The 12,500-nt window shown below is 52.9% G+C and overlaps 1 protein-coding gene across 8 annotated transcripts in view; it reads right to left on the bottom strand.

Annotated features, from left to right (window-relative positions):
* Nucleotides 1-12,500, bottom strand: part of PBX3 (PBX homeobox 3) — a 102,276-nt gene that overhangs the window by 8,193 nt on the left and 81,583 nt on the right. For all 8 annotated transcript variants that reach the window (XR_013184965.1, XM_054646442.2, XM_077189332.1 and 5 more), the window contains 3 exons: nt 9,894-10,135; nt 6,106-6,296; nt 4,200-4,335 (listed from right to left, as the gene is read on the bottom strand). Coding sequence is in view for 7 of the 8 variants with exons in the window: in XM_054646442.2 (XP_054502417.1) it covers nt 4,200-4,335; nt 6,106-6,296; nt 9,894-10,135 (569 nt within the window). In the remaining variant the exon portion in view is untranslated. The remainder of the gene's footprint in view (nt 1-4,199; nt 4,336-6,105; nt 6,297-9,893; nt 10,136-12,500) is intronic.

Here is a 12,500-nt window from a genome sequence, read left to right as displayed (position 1 = left end):
TCCTGTGACACAGTGCAGGGCAGAGCGTGTCCCAGCCCAGGGAACGTGGAGACACCCAGGGACAGCCAGGGGCACCCAGGGACAGCCAGGGGCACCCAGGGACAGCCAGGGGCACCCAGGGGCACCCAGGGGCTGCGGCTGCAGCTGGGAGAGCATGGCTGACATGGGCAGCTGGACTCAGCCAGGACAGGGCCAGGGCACTGTTCCAGCAGGCTGTGCCAGGCAGGATTCAGGATCCCTGCCCACCTGGAGCACACCTCACCTGGCTCGTGCTGCTGGCACTGCCGTGGTCCCAGGGCAGACCTGGGTGCAGGTGCTGGGCTCCCCGGGACCCAGCTCCTCACCCAACCCTGTGCTCACCCCAAACATGGAAGTTGTCTCCATTGTGAGCTGCTTCACAACACATTTTTCATTAAAACAAACTATCTCTTCACATAAAAAAAACAATGAACATCTTTCTCCTCCTGATCATTGAAGGCCAATTAATTAATTGGGCTTAATTGTATATTACATTTCAAACAATACTGTTGCACTTATTTATCATGTTAATTGCAATGTTAAATAAAAAGACAATAAATTATTACTGAAATCATCAAGATGCCTAATGTGGGATTTGGGATGGGGCAGGCCTGCCTCATGCCCCCAGAGTGGGTGATTTCCTGGGATAAATCAGTGCTCACTCGGCAAAGATGCAGCTGACACAGAGCATCGCTGCTGGAATTGGGGAGCTGCAGATTCATGGAAATCTTTCCACTGTGTTTCCATGGCTGTAGCACACAGTCTATGTTCCACACCTAAAACATGGTACAAACCAGAAAATGTTAAAAATCAATGTTGCACAATTACAACATTGATCTGTGATCTAAACCCAGGAGTTTTACCTCCAGAACTATTTCATTATGCTGCAGCTTTTTTCCTTGCTTCCCACATGAAGTCCAGGGGTAAGAGCCCCTCCATCCACAGTTTTCCCTGTCCACCTGCTCACAGAAACACTCAGAAGCAGCAGGGGCCAGAGGGGTGCTGGAAACCAGCTCCTGCATCCTTTCTTTAAAACAATGTTAAATATATTCCCTTGTCAACCACATCCTTCTTTTGTTTGAAGCGGTGAAAAATGTTATTGCTGTCTCCAGTGCCTCGCTCTCAGCACTGGCTGTGCCCTCTCTCCAGCCCCTGTGATGGACTGATGGTCATTTGTGACACCCTGGAAGAGCTCATCTGCAAAAGTACAAAACATCAGCCTCGCAGCCATGGGAGGGAGAACAGACAATACAGTTTATCTCCCTCCAACGTGCGCTGATGGGGTGGCTCTAAATTACAGCCGACAATGTTCTCTGCTAAGGACATTTTTTTCCCCAGAATTACCTTTTCCGCACTCTTAAAAATGAAATTGTGTGAGGTGTTCATCTTAACAAATAGTTTGTCTTTATGCTTTTCTTGAAAAACCTTCTCTACATATTATTTTAAACACCGATATCAAAACTGAAACTATCGATCTCCCACCTGCAATGAAACGATTCTGGGAGACAATTTTCTTTGCAGCTCAGTAAAGTGCCATGGCAGCAGGATTTCCAGTCAGCAGCCTAATCTGGGGGGAGGATGACCCAAAACACTCACTAATTAAGTGTTTGAGGGAGAAAATGTTCTGCCATGAATCTGCCCCCAGCGTGTACAAGGCACTGACAGTACAAGAGAGAAACACTTGGGATCATCGTTAGGAGAGGCTACAGAGGAGCCTGCCTCAGCCAGGGAAAGGACAAAGCCTCTTCATCAGAGACAAGCCAACAGCTCCAGAGTTTGGACAGCCATCCCTTAATGTTATTTATTCCTTTTTCCAGCTCTTTGGCCCTCCGGGGTATTTGCAGCACAGGAGGTAAATGGGGCATGGTGACAGGCACGGCAAGGTCCAAGGGACACCTGGTCAAGGCTGAAAATACACACACTTAGAGATCTTCCATGGAGCCCTGAGCGAGGTGCAGCTCAGGCACTTGCTGGGATGCCATTGCTTGTCCCCTGTGATGCTGCTCCTGCCAGGGTTTCAGTGACTGCTCAATTCACTCCGAGCTCGGGATTGCATCCTCTGAGTTCTGCTGTCAGTCACCAGAGCAGTGTGGGGGGCTGCTCTGTAGTGCCTGCTCAGAGCTCTTCTACTACATGGCCTCAAAAATATACACCCTTTTCAGCAAAAGAAAGACACCTCCAGCCCAGTTTGACCTACAAAACACCAACTAACCCTGCAGTACTGCCATGCAGCCTCTGGAAGTGCCTTTGGAAATCCAAGATTAGAATACCCATGGTATTCATGCTCTCTAGCTGTGACAGCAGATCCATCAGGAACTCAAGCAACCAGCTGATCACAGGCACTCCCTCTCTCTCATACATGCTCCTCTCTCATTACATGATACATGGCCCCATTTCCAGGCTTTACCATATCAACTCGAGTTTTTCCAAGTCATTTATAACCTCTTGCCAGAGCAAAGTTCCAGCCGTGCCAAGGGCCCAGCCCTGCATCCCTGGTGCCAGGCTGGGTGGGCAGCACTGCCCTTGGACCAGGCTGGCAATGTCACCAGCAAGGCTGAGGTTGCTGGATGCAGTGATATGGAGGGCACAATGCAGATACTCCCATCACTCACTCAGACTTCCTAATGGACTCAAGGAACAACTAATTCATGTCTGTATCAAATATTAAAAAGACAAACCTATATTCCTGTCACAGGCTCTCTGCCACTGCTGGCTTGCTGGACCATCTGCCTGCCTTTTATTTCATTCTACAGCATATACATTAAATCTTATCAAACAACCAATTAAGAAAGAAATCAGATCTATTAGCACTAGAAGCAATCAGTTATGGCTTCTCAAATGTTCCATCTCATTTCCTACAGTCACTTCAGCCTTATCTGGATCTGTCTTTTTATCTGTCCACACCAAGGAATCACTGAGCCTCTTCCTGCCAGGCACTACTCACCACTGGGTGCAGAGGGAACAGCTTTTCAGCAGGTCTGGTGGGCTTTTTCACATGTCATCTTGCCCAACTACATTAACCAAAACTGAAGAACTTTTGGTTTGTTTGAATTGGTGTTGATGGCATGGCCTCTCCTAAACATACAGCAGGCTGCCTTGGATCACATTGAAGATTTCTGGACACCACTTACTGAAGGAATTGCCACAAAGCATCTCGTGCCAAGGACTGGAACCAGCAGCAGGATTGAGGCTGCAGACCACAGTGCCCTGGCACTCGTGTGCTCTCAGGCTGTTTGGTGGTTCCAGGCACCCCCAGCAGCTGCAGGGATGCCTGAGGGCACTGAGAGCAGCCCAGCAGCCACCACAGGGGCTGCAGTGCTCCTGTGATGCTAAGGGCAAGGGAGGAGCAGTGTGAGAGGGAACAAGCCGTGCGCTGGATTTCCCTCAAAAACTTCTGCCCATCACCACAGCTGTTTGTAAATGGACTGGGAGAAACTGCCTCCCTCCCCACCCCATACCTTCCCCTGGCACCGAGCACAGCCCCTTGCCACCCCGTTTGGAGTGGGGCATGTGCTGCGTGCCAAGGAACAGGCGAGGAGACAGCAAGGCACGCACACGTGCCCTGGGGCAGTTCTGCCAGGGCTGGTGCTGGGGGGCAGCCAAAGTCAAGTAATTCCAAATTTGGAGGAGCTGGGCAGACTTTCATTTGAAAGTCTTCAATAAAGTGCCTGAATTTTTCATGCATTCAATGGAGGCCTATAAAGTAAATCTCAACTCAGGTCTTAATTATAAAGCTAAAGGTTGCATTGCTAATAATGCCAATAGTGCAGCCTGCAATCATTAATAGTTAACACACACGCCGCAGGCACCATTCCTCTCAAAGACCTGAAATATTGATAAGGGAGCTGAGGGAGCAGGGAGGAGCCAGCACACCAGCCCTCACCAGGAGAGGAGAACTTGGAGACTGCAGGGCATTTCCCTGCCACACAAGCTCAGGCCCTTCCCCAAGCTGTGCAAGCCAGATTTGTGGGAGAATAATTGGGGTTTCTAGCAAACATACAGGCCATGTGGAATGCCAGAGAGGTGCTTTGCTCTTTGAGCTGCCCGGTGAAGGCAAACTCGATGGTGTCATCAGCCTGAGCAGGACACCAGTCTGAGCTGTACAGGTATTTTGGCCCACAGGGAAAGCAGCTGCAGCCAATGACACCCTGCAAGGACAGGGGGTCCTCCCTGCTGCTTACCTGTGATACCGTGATGCTGCATTTCTTTGCCAGCTCTTCTTTGGCTTCTTCACTGGGGTAGGGGTTACTGAGGTGGGAGTAAAAATACTCGTTCAAGATTTCTGTGGCTTGTTTACTGAAGTTACGCCTTTTCCGTCTGAAATGAGAAAAGGAAAACACCACTGTTCCTCCAGATGCCAGCAGGTCCCTGGTTGGATGGGGAGCAGCAGCCTTCATTTCAAAGCCTCTGCTACAGCACAGAACAACACAGCGGAGCTGTCCTGGCACCCTGACCCCTTTGGACTCCCCAGCACCATGGGAGGGAGCAGCACCACCTCCCGCACCCAGCCCCAGGGGGCTCTGAATTCTGCTCTGGCTTCACACCCCCACCTCCCTGCAGGGCTCCTCCCATGGGAGCACAGGCCATGTTCACACACTGTAGGAGAAATGACGAGGCAGGTGCTGAGGCAGCAGCCTCCCTGGTGGCTCCCCCACAGCCAGGTACACAGCCCAGCCCAAAGCTCCCAGCCACAGAGCCCCTCTGTGCCAGCTGCAGCCTGGCAGACCTCCCTCCCCTCCTTCCCTTCAGCACAGGTCAGCTGGGCCCCTGCACAGCTCCCTGGGGTGAGGATGGTACAACAGGATGGGGCAGCCGTGCTGGTGTGTCCTCACATGGCCTCCCTGAGCTAATTGGCTTCCAACAGCAAGTGGATTTCAGGGCTTTGTGAGCGAGACCCATCTGTGCCCCCTCCTGCCATGGGCTGCACGGGGCCCAGGCTCTGGCCCGCATGGGACATGGGACAGGCCCCAGGGCTGTCACCTGGCTGGAGCCCCAGGGGTGTCACCTGGCTGGAGCCTTGCAGAGAGCACCTGCCCCTGCTCCAGCTCAGGAGCCTGCAGCCCTCGCCGTGGGGCAGCCCCTGCACAGCTGCAGTGCCAACCCTCCGTGCCAGCGGCTGCTCTCCTTCAGCAGAACATCCTCTGGAAGGCTCCCGTTAAACATTTCCTTGGAGCTCCTTCCCCCAGGGCTGCTGCAATCACCGCCGGCGCCCCAGGCCAGCCGGCAGCCGAGCGCAATCCCCAGCGCGCTCTCGCCGAGCACCACGGTGCTGCTAACTGCACTGTATCCTGGAGCAGGCAGGCTCCCTCCCCAGAGCTCTGTTTATCTCATTACTATGCTTCCGCTCATTTTGCCTTATTTACCTTCCTCCTTTTTAAAGAAATCACTTTAAAATGTACATCTGCAGGCTCTACCTTTGCGTTCCTGGAGCTCTCCATAGACATCTCCTCCAACTGCCTGCAATTACCCTGATTTCCCACACCTGCCAGTGACCTCCTTGTTAATAACATTATTTTGGTCTTGTTTAGCTCCTCACAGCTTTCAGGTGTGAAGCGTGAGCTGCTGGAGGAGGGAGGCTCCGTGTAGTGCCTGCTGCTCCTCCCTTTTCCGCTCCTGCTCTGCCAGGCCCTGCTCTGAGGACAGGAGCCCTGTGAAGGGGATGGGGCTGGGGACCACTCTCCCACCTCATCAGGCTTCAAAACAATTCTGACTGTGCCTAAACCCCCCTCCTAATCCTCGTCTGCCTGCCTCCTGGCAGCTTGTGGAGCAAGCAGCCCACTCAGGCCACCGTGGGTCCTGGGGACAGGCATTGAGCTCCAACAGTGGTGCAGGTGTCCAAGGTGGGGAAAACAAGCCCAGTCTTTGCACTAAAATTTGAAGAAAAGACCTTGTTGCTTTTGAAGTCCTACTGTGCAGGAGTCCCTTGCACAGCAGCTGTGGATGAAGGCTCTTGTTGGGATAGAGCAGCCTCTCCCACCCATCCCTGCTGACCTGGGACAACACTCCCAGTATGGCCAGGCTCTCCTGGGCTGCCCAGAAATTACTGCTTCCCCCCAGAAAGAAACAGGGCACTTGCCTCTGCCTTACCTGGCATCAAGGAACCTTGATCTTAAAATCATTACTGCTTCACAAGTGCTTTGTTTGAGCTGCATCTGGATGGAGCTGAATTTTCGATGAATGATGCCCACCATCCTTTCAATCTCCTTGGGAGAAATGGGACGTGTCCGGCTCTGTTCTCTGAGGAGGTTCATGACATGAGTGGTAAATTCATTACATGCCTGTGGAGGAAGAAGAGGCTCAGATGTGGGTTTGTGCTGCCCACAAGGACACAAGCTCTGACCTGGCTGTTGGGGGAAGGCAGCACTGCGGGGAACCCCTCACATGGGCCTGTCCCCTCCACATGTGTGGCCACAGGATCCCACCCTGTCCAGGAGGCCTGCAGCTGTCCTGGGGCAGCCAGGGGAGCCCAGTGACCACAGCCCTGCTCCTGAGGGCCACCACCAGGATCCCCCTGGTCCGAGCCTCCACACATGCTGCTGTCCTGACTTCCCTTTGCAGGCTGGAACCTGACAAAAACTCTGCTAGCTCCCCTCTTCCCTCTCAAGCCAGGCTGCAAAATATGTACGTAATATGTCTGACAACAACATTTTCAAGGATTCTCCAACATTTCAACAGATTATGCGATGGAAGGAGTTAAAAGTGAAAAGTTTATGCATCTTAAAACTCATAATTTCCTATAACATTTGCTGAACGTCTCACAACTTATTAAGTGAAGCCATCTATGAATGCAAATGCTGATTAGCAATTTGGCAATAGCCCAACATTCGCAGAATTCACATAGCTTTTCTTTAAACCAGTAGTTCATACATGATTAATTAGAACATCTCATTTATGTAGTGTGCACTTTAGCTCATTACTCTAAGTAAAATTCGTTAAGTATTTACATTTAGATAATTAAAATCTGGGTACACCCTTAAGAAAGATGCATACACTTCAGGCAAAGTGATTTTTTTTCTTTACACTACTGAAAGTAAATTACAGGCTAATTTACATCCGTGCAGCACCCGTTGGAGGCAGCCCTGGTGCAGAGCCCTTCGCTCGCCACCGCCGAGCCACTGCTTGTGCCAGCACCTGCCAGCCTGGGTCTGCCAGGGCTCCCCGAGCTCCAGGGGAAGGACTTGGACATTTCTCACCCTCACTTCCCACCAGCACACTCTTTCTTTCTCCAGGGGACAACCCAGGCATGCAGAAGTTCAGGCCCAGCCCTCTGACCGATGACACCAGCTTTGGCTCACCGGGAAATGTTGCACAGAAGGGAAGGGGACACAGGCACCAGAATGCAGCAGCTCTGCCCCTGAGATCAGGCAGCAGCTCTGATTGTTCCAAAATACAGCTGAACCCAAGAATTTGGCACTGGATGGGTGTTCCAGGCACACAGTTTGCCACAAGCCCCCTTCTTTTCAGATCCCAGGTATTCAATTTTAAAGCACAATAAAACTGGCAACTGTTGCATTAGAAATATTTTCAGGTATGTCTTTTCTATAAGGGATTTCGTCTCAAAAACTGGACTTTGAAAAGCAATAATTAGTTTCTTGCTTTCAAGAAGCAAAAACCTTTCTCTGACTTTACTCAGCTTGCCTGATGAGACTTGGTTTGGGTACAACTGCTGGGAGAGCCTGGGTTTAATTCATCTCCACCAGCACCTCCCCTATGCAGAGCTGCCTCACACAGCACAGTGGGAGGAAGCTCAGAAGACTCTGATGCTTTGTCTTGTTTCTCTTGTTTATTTATAGCGTCCAAGCTACTTGATCCCTTTTCCAGGACTATTTTTCAGGCCTCTGCTTGGTGCCTGAGACATTATTAATAATGTCAGGTTATAAGTGATGGCCTTGTTAACCTGCTCAGAAACCTTGTAGGAGCAGGGATGCTCCTGCTGCCTCAGTGCTTCATCACGAGTGCACAGGAAAAAGAGAGGAAATGGCCCAAAACAATGTTGAGGGGCAGGGTGGCAGCCAGTGCTCTGTGAGGCTGGTGGTGGCTCTGAGCTGCCACACCTCGCCCCAATTCGGGGTGAATTCAGGAGACATCTGTGAACTTGGGAACTGGGTTCCCAGCTGCTCCAGGAGGCCTGGGACCCTTACAGTACTTTTGCCTACAGCAAAAAATGTATTTCAGTGTAATTACAGCAGATAGCTTTCAATATGTCATCTCTGTTATAGGAGCTGTAAATTATGGAAGGCGCTGCCTGTGCGTGGCCATTTCTCCCGGCACCCGGCGAGGGAGCACTGGGTGATGGCGTGACACACTTTCCATTTCTCTTGCCTTTTTTTTTTTTTCCTGAGTGCATTCCCCTGACTGGCAACAAATATCAGGATCAAAGCCTGCCTGGGAAGCGTATCCAGGAGGGCGCTCTGGTTCCTGCTGCCGTGGCACGGGGGATGCCCGTGCTGGGCAGGATGGCAGGAGCGGCTCCCGGTGCGGGCGGGTGCCCAGCACGGGCTCCCTGCTGCAGGAGCCTCCTGCCTCCCAGAACCTGTGGCACCAGAGGCTCAGATGCCAAGCCCTGGCTGCCTCTCGGGCACTGCAGTGAGACAAACCAGCAGGAGACAGTTTGCTGCCAGGCTGGGGAAATCATCATATGTCTGTTGAGCAGACGTGGCTGGGTGTCAGGATCCGTGGGGAAGCAGGCATGTCTCATCCTCTGCTCTACCTCTCTCTCCTGCTCCAGCAGCATTTGAGCATCCTCCAAAATTTCCTGTGGTGTGGACGGATGGCTGTGACATTTCAGCTGAAACCTTTGTAAATGGAGCTACAGGGCAAAAAATGCTCCTGCTTCCCCCACGTCATTAAACTTATTAGAGTCCAAGGATGTTTGCCAGGAAGCGGCTGCGAGCACAGAGCTGCTGCCTCTGTGGCCCAGATCTGCCTGCAGCCTGTGTGCTGTGCCTGTAGGAGACAGGTTCATGCCACAGCCACCCCCATCCCACACTGCAGCTGCACCTGGCAGGGCGAGGAGGGCTCGGGGCTCCACCAGGACTGCTGGGCCTTGGGGTCAGGGGAGAACAGCAGATTTGTACACAGACCCTGACAGGTGTTTGCTCAGTTATTTGTTCTCCACTTGAACAACACAGTGGAAGAGACAGCACAGACAAGGCAGTGCCACTGGCACCTGAGACACACGGTGCTGCTGGCACCTGGCAGCATGTGGCAAGCGTTCTCAGTGCCCAATGTGTTGGGTCACCAGGTCCCAGTGGTGAACACAAACCTACAGATCTCTGCAGCATGCTCTTCACTCCAAACAAAGACACTGTGCTGGCATCTGCCTGAACCAGGATTTCCCTAGTTTCTGTCCCCAAGCCTGGGCCAGGTGCTCTGCTGACGCCTCACTGCCCACTCTCCTCAGACCTCTCCAGCTGACCTGCTGTGGCCAAGTCCTGTGCCAGAGTATCCTGCCACCTGCTCCAGGAGCCTGTGGGCTGAGATGGCCAAAGCAGCCCTTGTCTGCCTGTGCCCCCCAGCTTGCCAGACCCAGCTGTGTGAGACCTCACCAGGGCAGAGGGTGGCACTGAGTGACAGACATCTCTCCTCCTCTCTGCCTTCTGTGCGCTGGGCAAAGGGGAGAAACACGGGCTTGGGTGCTGCTCTTGTGCAGTTACAGACAACAGAAAACACTCAGACATGCAAGACATGCGTCCTGGCTCCAGCCAGCAGCTCCTTGGAGCCCAACAGACAACAGACTACCATGGTGGCTCTCTCTGGGCAGAGGGGTGGGGAAGGGGAGGAAGGGTTGTGGTCCAGAGTGGGCAGTGGTGGGCACTGGCAAGCAGAGGAGAGCAGTGTCAGGTACACGAACAACTGAGAGGCTGATGTCTGACCTGTTCATATTTCTCCAGCTCTGTGTGATAGATTTGTCTGATCTGGGTCAATTTGGCTCTGTAATCTGAGTGTTCAATAGAGTTATCTGAAGACCCTCCAGAGGCTGCTGCGGCTGCAGCTGCTGCCGCCGATCCCCCACCTTTCTCCGGACCTGAGACTCCTTCTGCCAGAAGCATATTGTCTAGTCTCATTAGCTGAGGATCGGGAGGGTCTTCCTCCTGGGCTCCTCGGATGCTCAAACCTTGGGCAGAAAAGAGAGAACAAGAGAAAACACAGTCAGTACTTCTGCATCTGCCCGACTTGTGCCCGCTCGCTGCCCGCCTGCCACAAGCCCTCCGTGACACCCGCCTGCCCGGGGCCATGGGCACAGCCCTGCCCCAGCATGGCCCCAGCATGGCCCCAGCATGGCCCCAGCACACCAGTCAGCCCCATCAGATGCAGTCTGGCAGTGCCACAGGCCCCTCTCTGCCCCCATACACAGCAGGAACTGGTGTAGGCTGTGCCAGCTGTGCCAGCAACACACAGCTGCCAGGCATGGACCTGGGCACCAGCAGTGTGCTCCATGCACTCAGGGGACAGCACAGGATTCCACACTGACTGTCTCAAGAAGGACACACAGTGGGAGATGACCCCCCCACTGGCCAACTTTCCAACTCAAGAAAGCACAAGGCATTAATCTTGCTCTAAAATACACATTTTAAACCTGTCACCTTCATTTAAAACTATAATTCCATATAATTTCATGGGAATAATAAAAATGTCTCATCATCTCTTTAAATTATTTCTGTTGCCTGTTCAGAGGTCCACAGGCACAAGCTGATGATACCACACATTGTCCTGGCGTGTCCCTGAGCTGGCACACACGTGTTGGGGACAGCCCAGGCCACCCATGCTGCAGCCAGGGAAGGTGGCACTGCACCTGGGAGTGCCTGCAGCAGCAGGGGTGGTGGTGCCTGGCCAAGGGAGTGCTGCACCCATCCCTCATTCCCTCATCTGCCAGGCCCCACTGCCCTGGCACAGCTCCTGGCCCGCAGTGCTGTAACATAGGGGTGATTTCCTTGGTGAGTTGTTCCCCTGTTTGTCACTCTCCTCCTCTGCTCTGCTGTCAGAATGTTCAATAACATCCTGGTTTTAATCCACTCAAGCTTTCCTTCCCTTCTCATCAATGATTTCTGCTGTTGTTTTTCCTTTTAGCTTCTGGACCCTTTCTCAGTCCATGTTTACTGTGCTCTATTCCAGCTGTTATTCCCCAGCTGCATTTCTGCTTTCACTATGGAACTCATCTCCTTCCCACTATCCCATCACGGTCCCACTCTGCTCCCAAATGCAGATGCCTAGCCAAAACCTGCAGCAAAATAATTTGGTACAATTGCAGTGATTTCTGCATCATGTACTTCCATCAACAAAGCGAGGGCTTTGTCCACCCAGGCTCAAATCAATATTCCAAAGCCCCAGCCCTTGTCTATGAACCTGACTCAGTGAGTGAGCAGCCCCCAAGGTTTAGCAGCAGGAGCTGATGCTGCACTGAGGCCGCAGGAGCTGACCAGGGTCTGAAGCACAACAGGAGGAAGCTCGGCCATGGGGACAATGACGAAGGCACTCAGGTGTTTGGCACGCGAGGCAGCGTGTCTCGGGGCTGGGGGCACAGGGGTGGCACCCTGTGTTCATCCTACACATGCTCCCACGTCAGAGCATCCCATCCGGAGCGCAGGAGCGCGGACACCCACAGGCAAAGGGATGACAGAGTGTGTGTGGGGACACAACATTTATCCTGCCCCTCAGTGAGGCACATCATTCATTTGAATGGCAAAGCCACGAGTTGATTAGCTGATTCTAACAAGAATTAAGCTGTGTGTTAATTCGGAGCTTTCCTTATGAACTATATGAAGCAGATCAGCACAACTAATAGTGTCTGGTGTCCCTGGGGGCAGGGGCCTGCAAAACTGATGAACTCTGTCACCAGTGAGACATGTGGCTCGTCAGCAGCAGCCCCTTGGCTGCAGGTCGAACACTCCCCACGTTGTCTGGGAAGGAGCCAGAGCATCTCCAGGCCCCTCAGCACACAGGAGCATTCTGCTATAGGCCGGCAATAAAGCTGCTCCTACCAGCACCTGCCTTTATAAATTACTCTTGATTTGAATACACTGGTAATATATGTATTTTTTGACATATAAGCTCACACTCGGTGGCCATTGTTTCCCTCTTTTATCCCTCACTCTATCACCCTGTGAGTTTATTACTGTTTAGCTCACTGACCTTTCAATGCATCGAGGAATTAAGGTGCAGCAGGGACGGGAAAGAACACAACAATACATCACTCCCAGCAGAGCCACCGGCGCCACCGGCGCTGCACGGGAGAGGCCTCGCGGCAGCGCCCACCCCATGGGCACCACTATGGCACCACCACAGCCACCCCATGGGCACCACCATGGGCACCCCATGGGCACCACCACGGCCACCACCACAGCCACCCCATGGGCACCACCACAGCCACCCCATGGGCACCACTATGGCACCACCACAGCCACCCCATGGGCACCACCATGGCCACTCCATGGGCACAACCACAGCCACCACCACGGCCACCCCATGGGCACCACTATGGC

Source organism: Agelaius phoeniceus, chromosome 21 (genome assembly GCF_051311805.1).
Source record: "Agelaius phoeniceus isolate bAgePho1 chromosome 21, bAgePho1.hap1, whole genome shotgun sequence".
Taxonomy (NCBI): domain Eukaryota; kingdom Metazoa; phylum Chordata; class Aves; order Passeriformes; family Icteridae; genus Agelaius; species Agelaius phoeniceus.
Note: the sequence above shows the minus strand (reverse complement) of the source record. Positions and strands in the feature narration are given on the sequence as shown.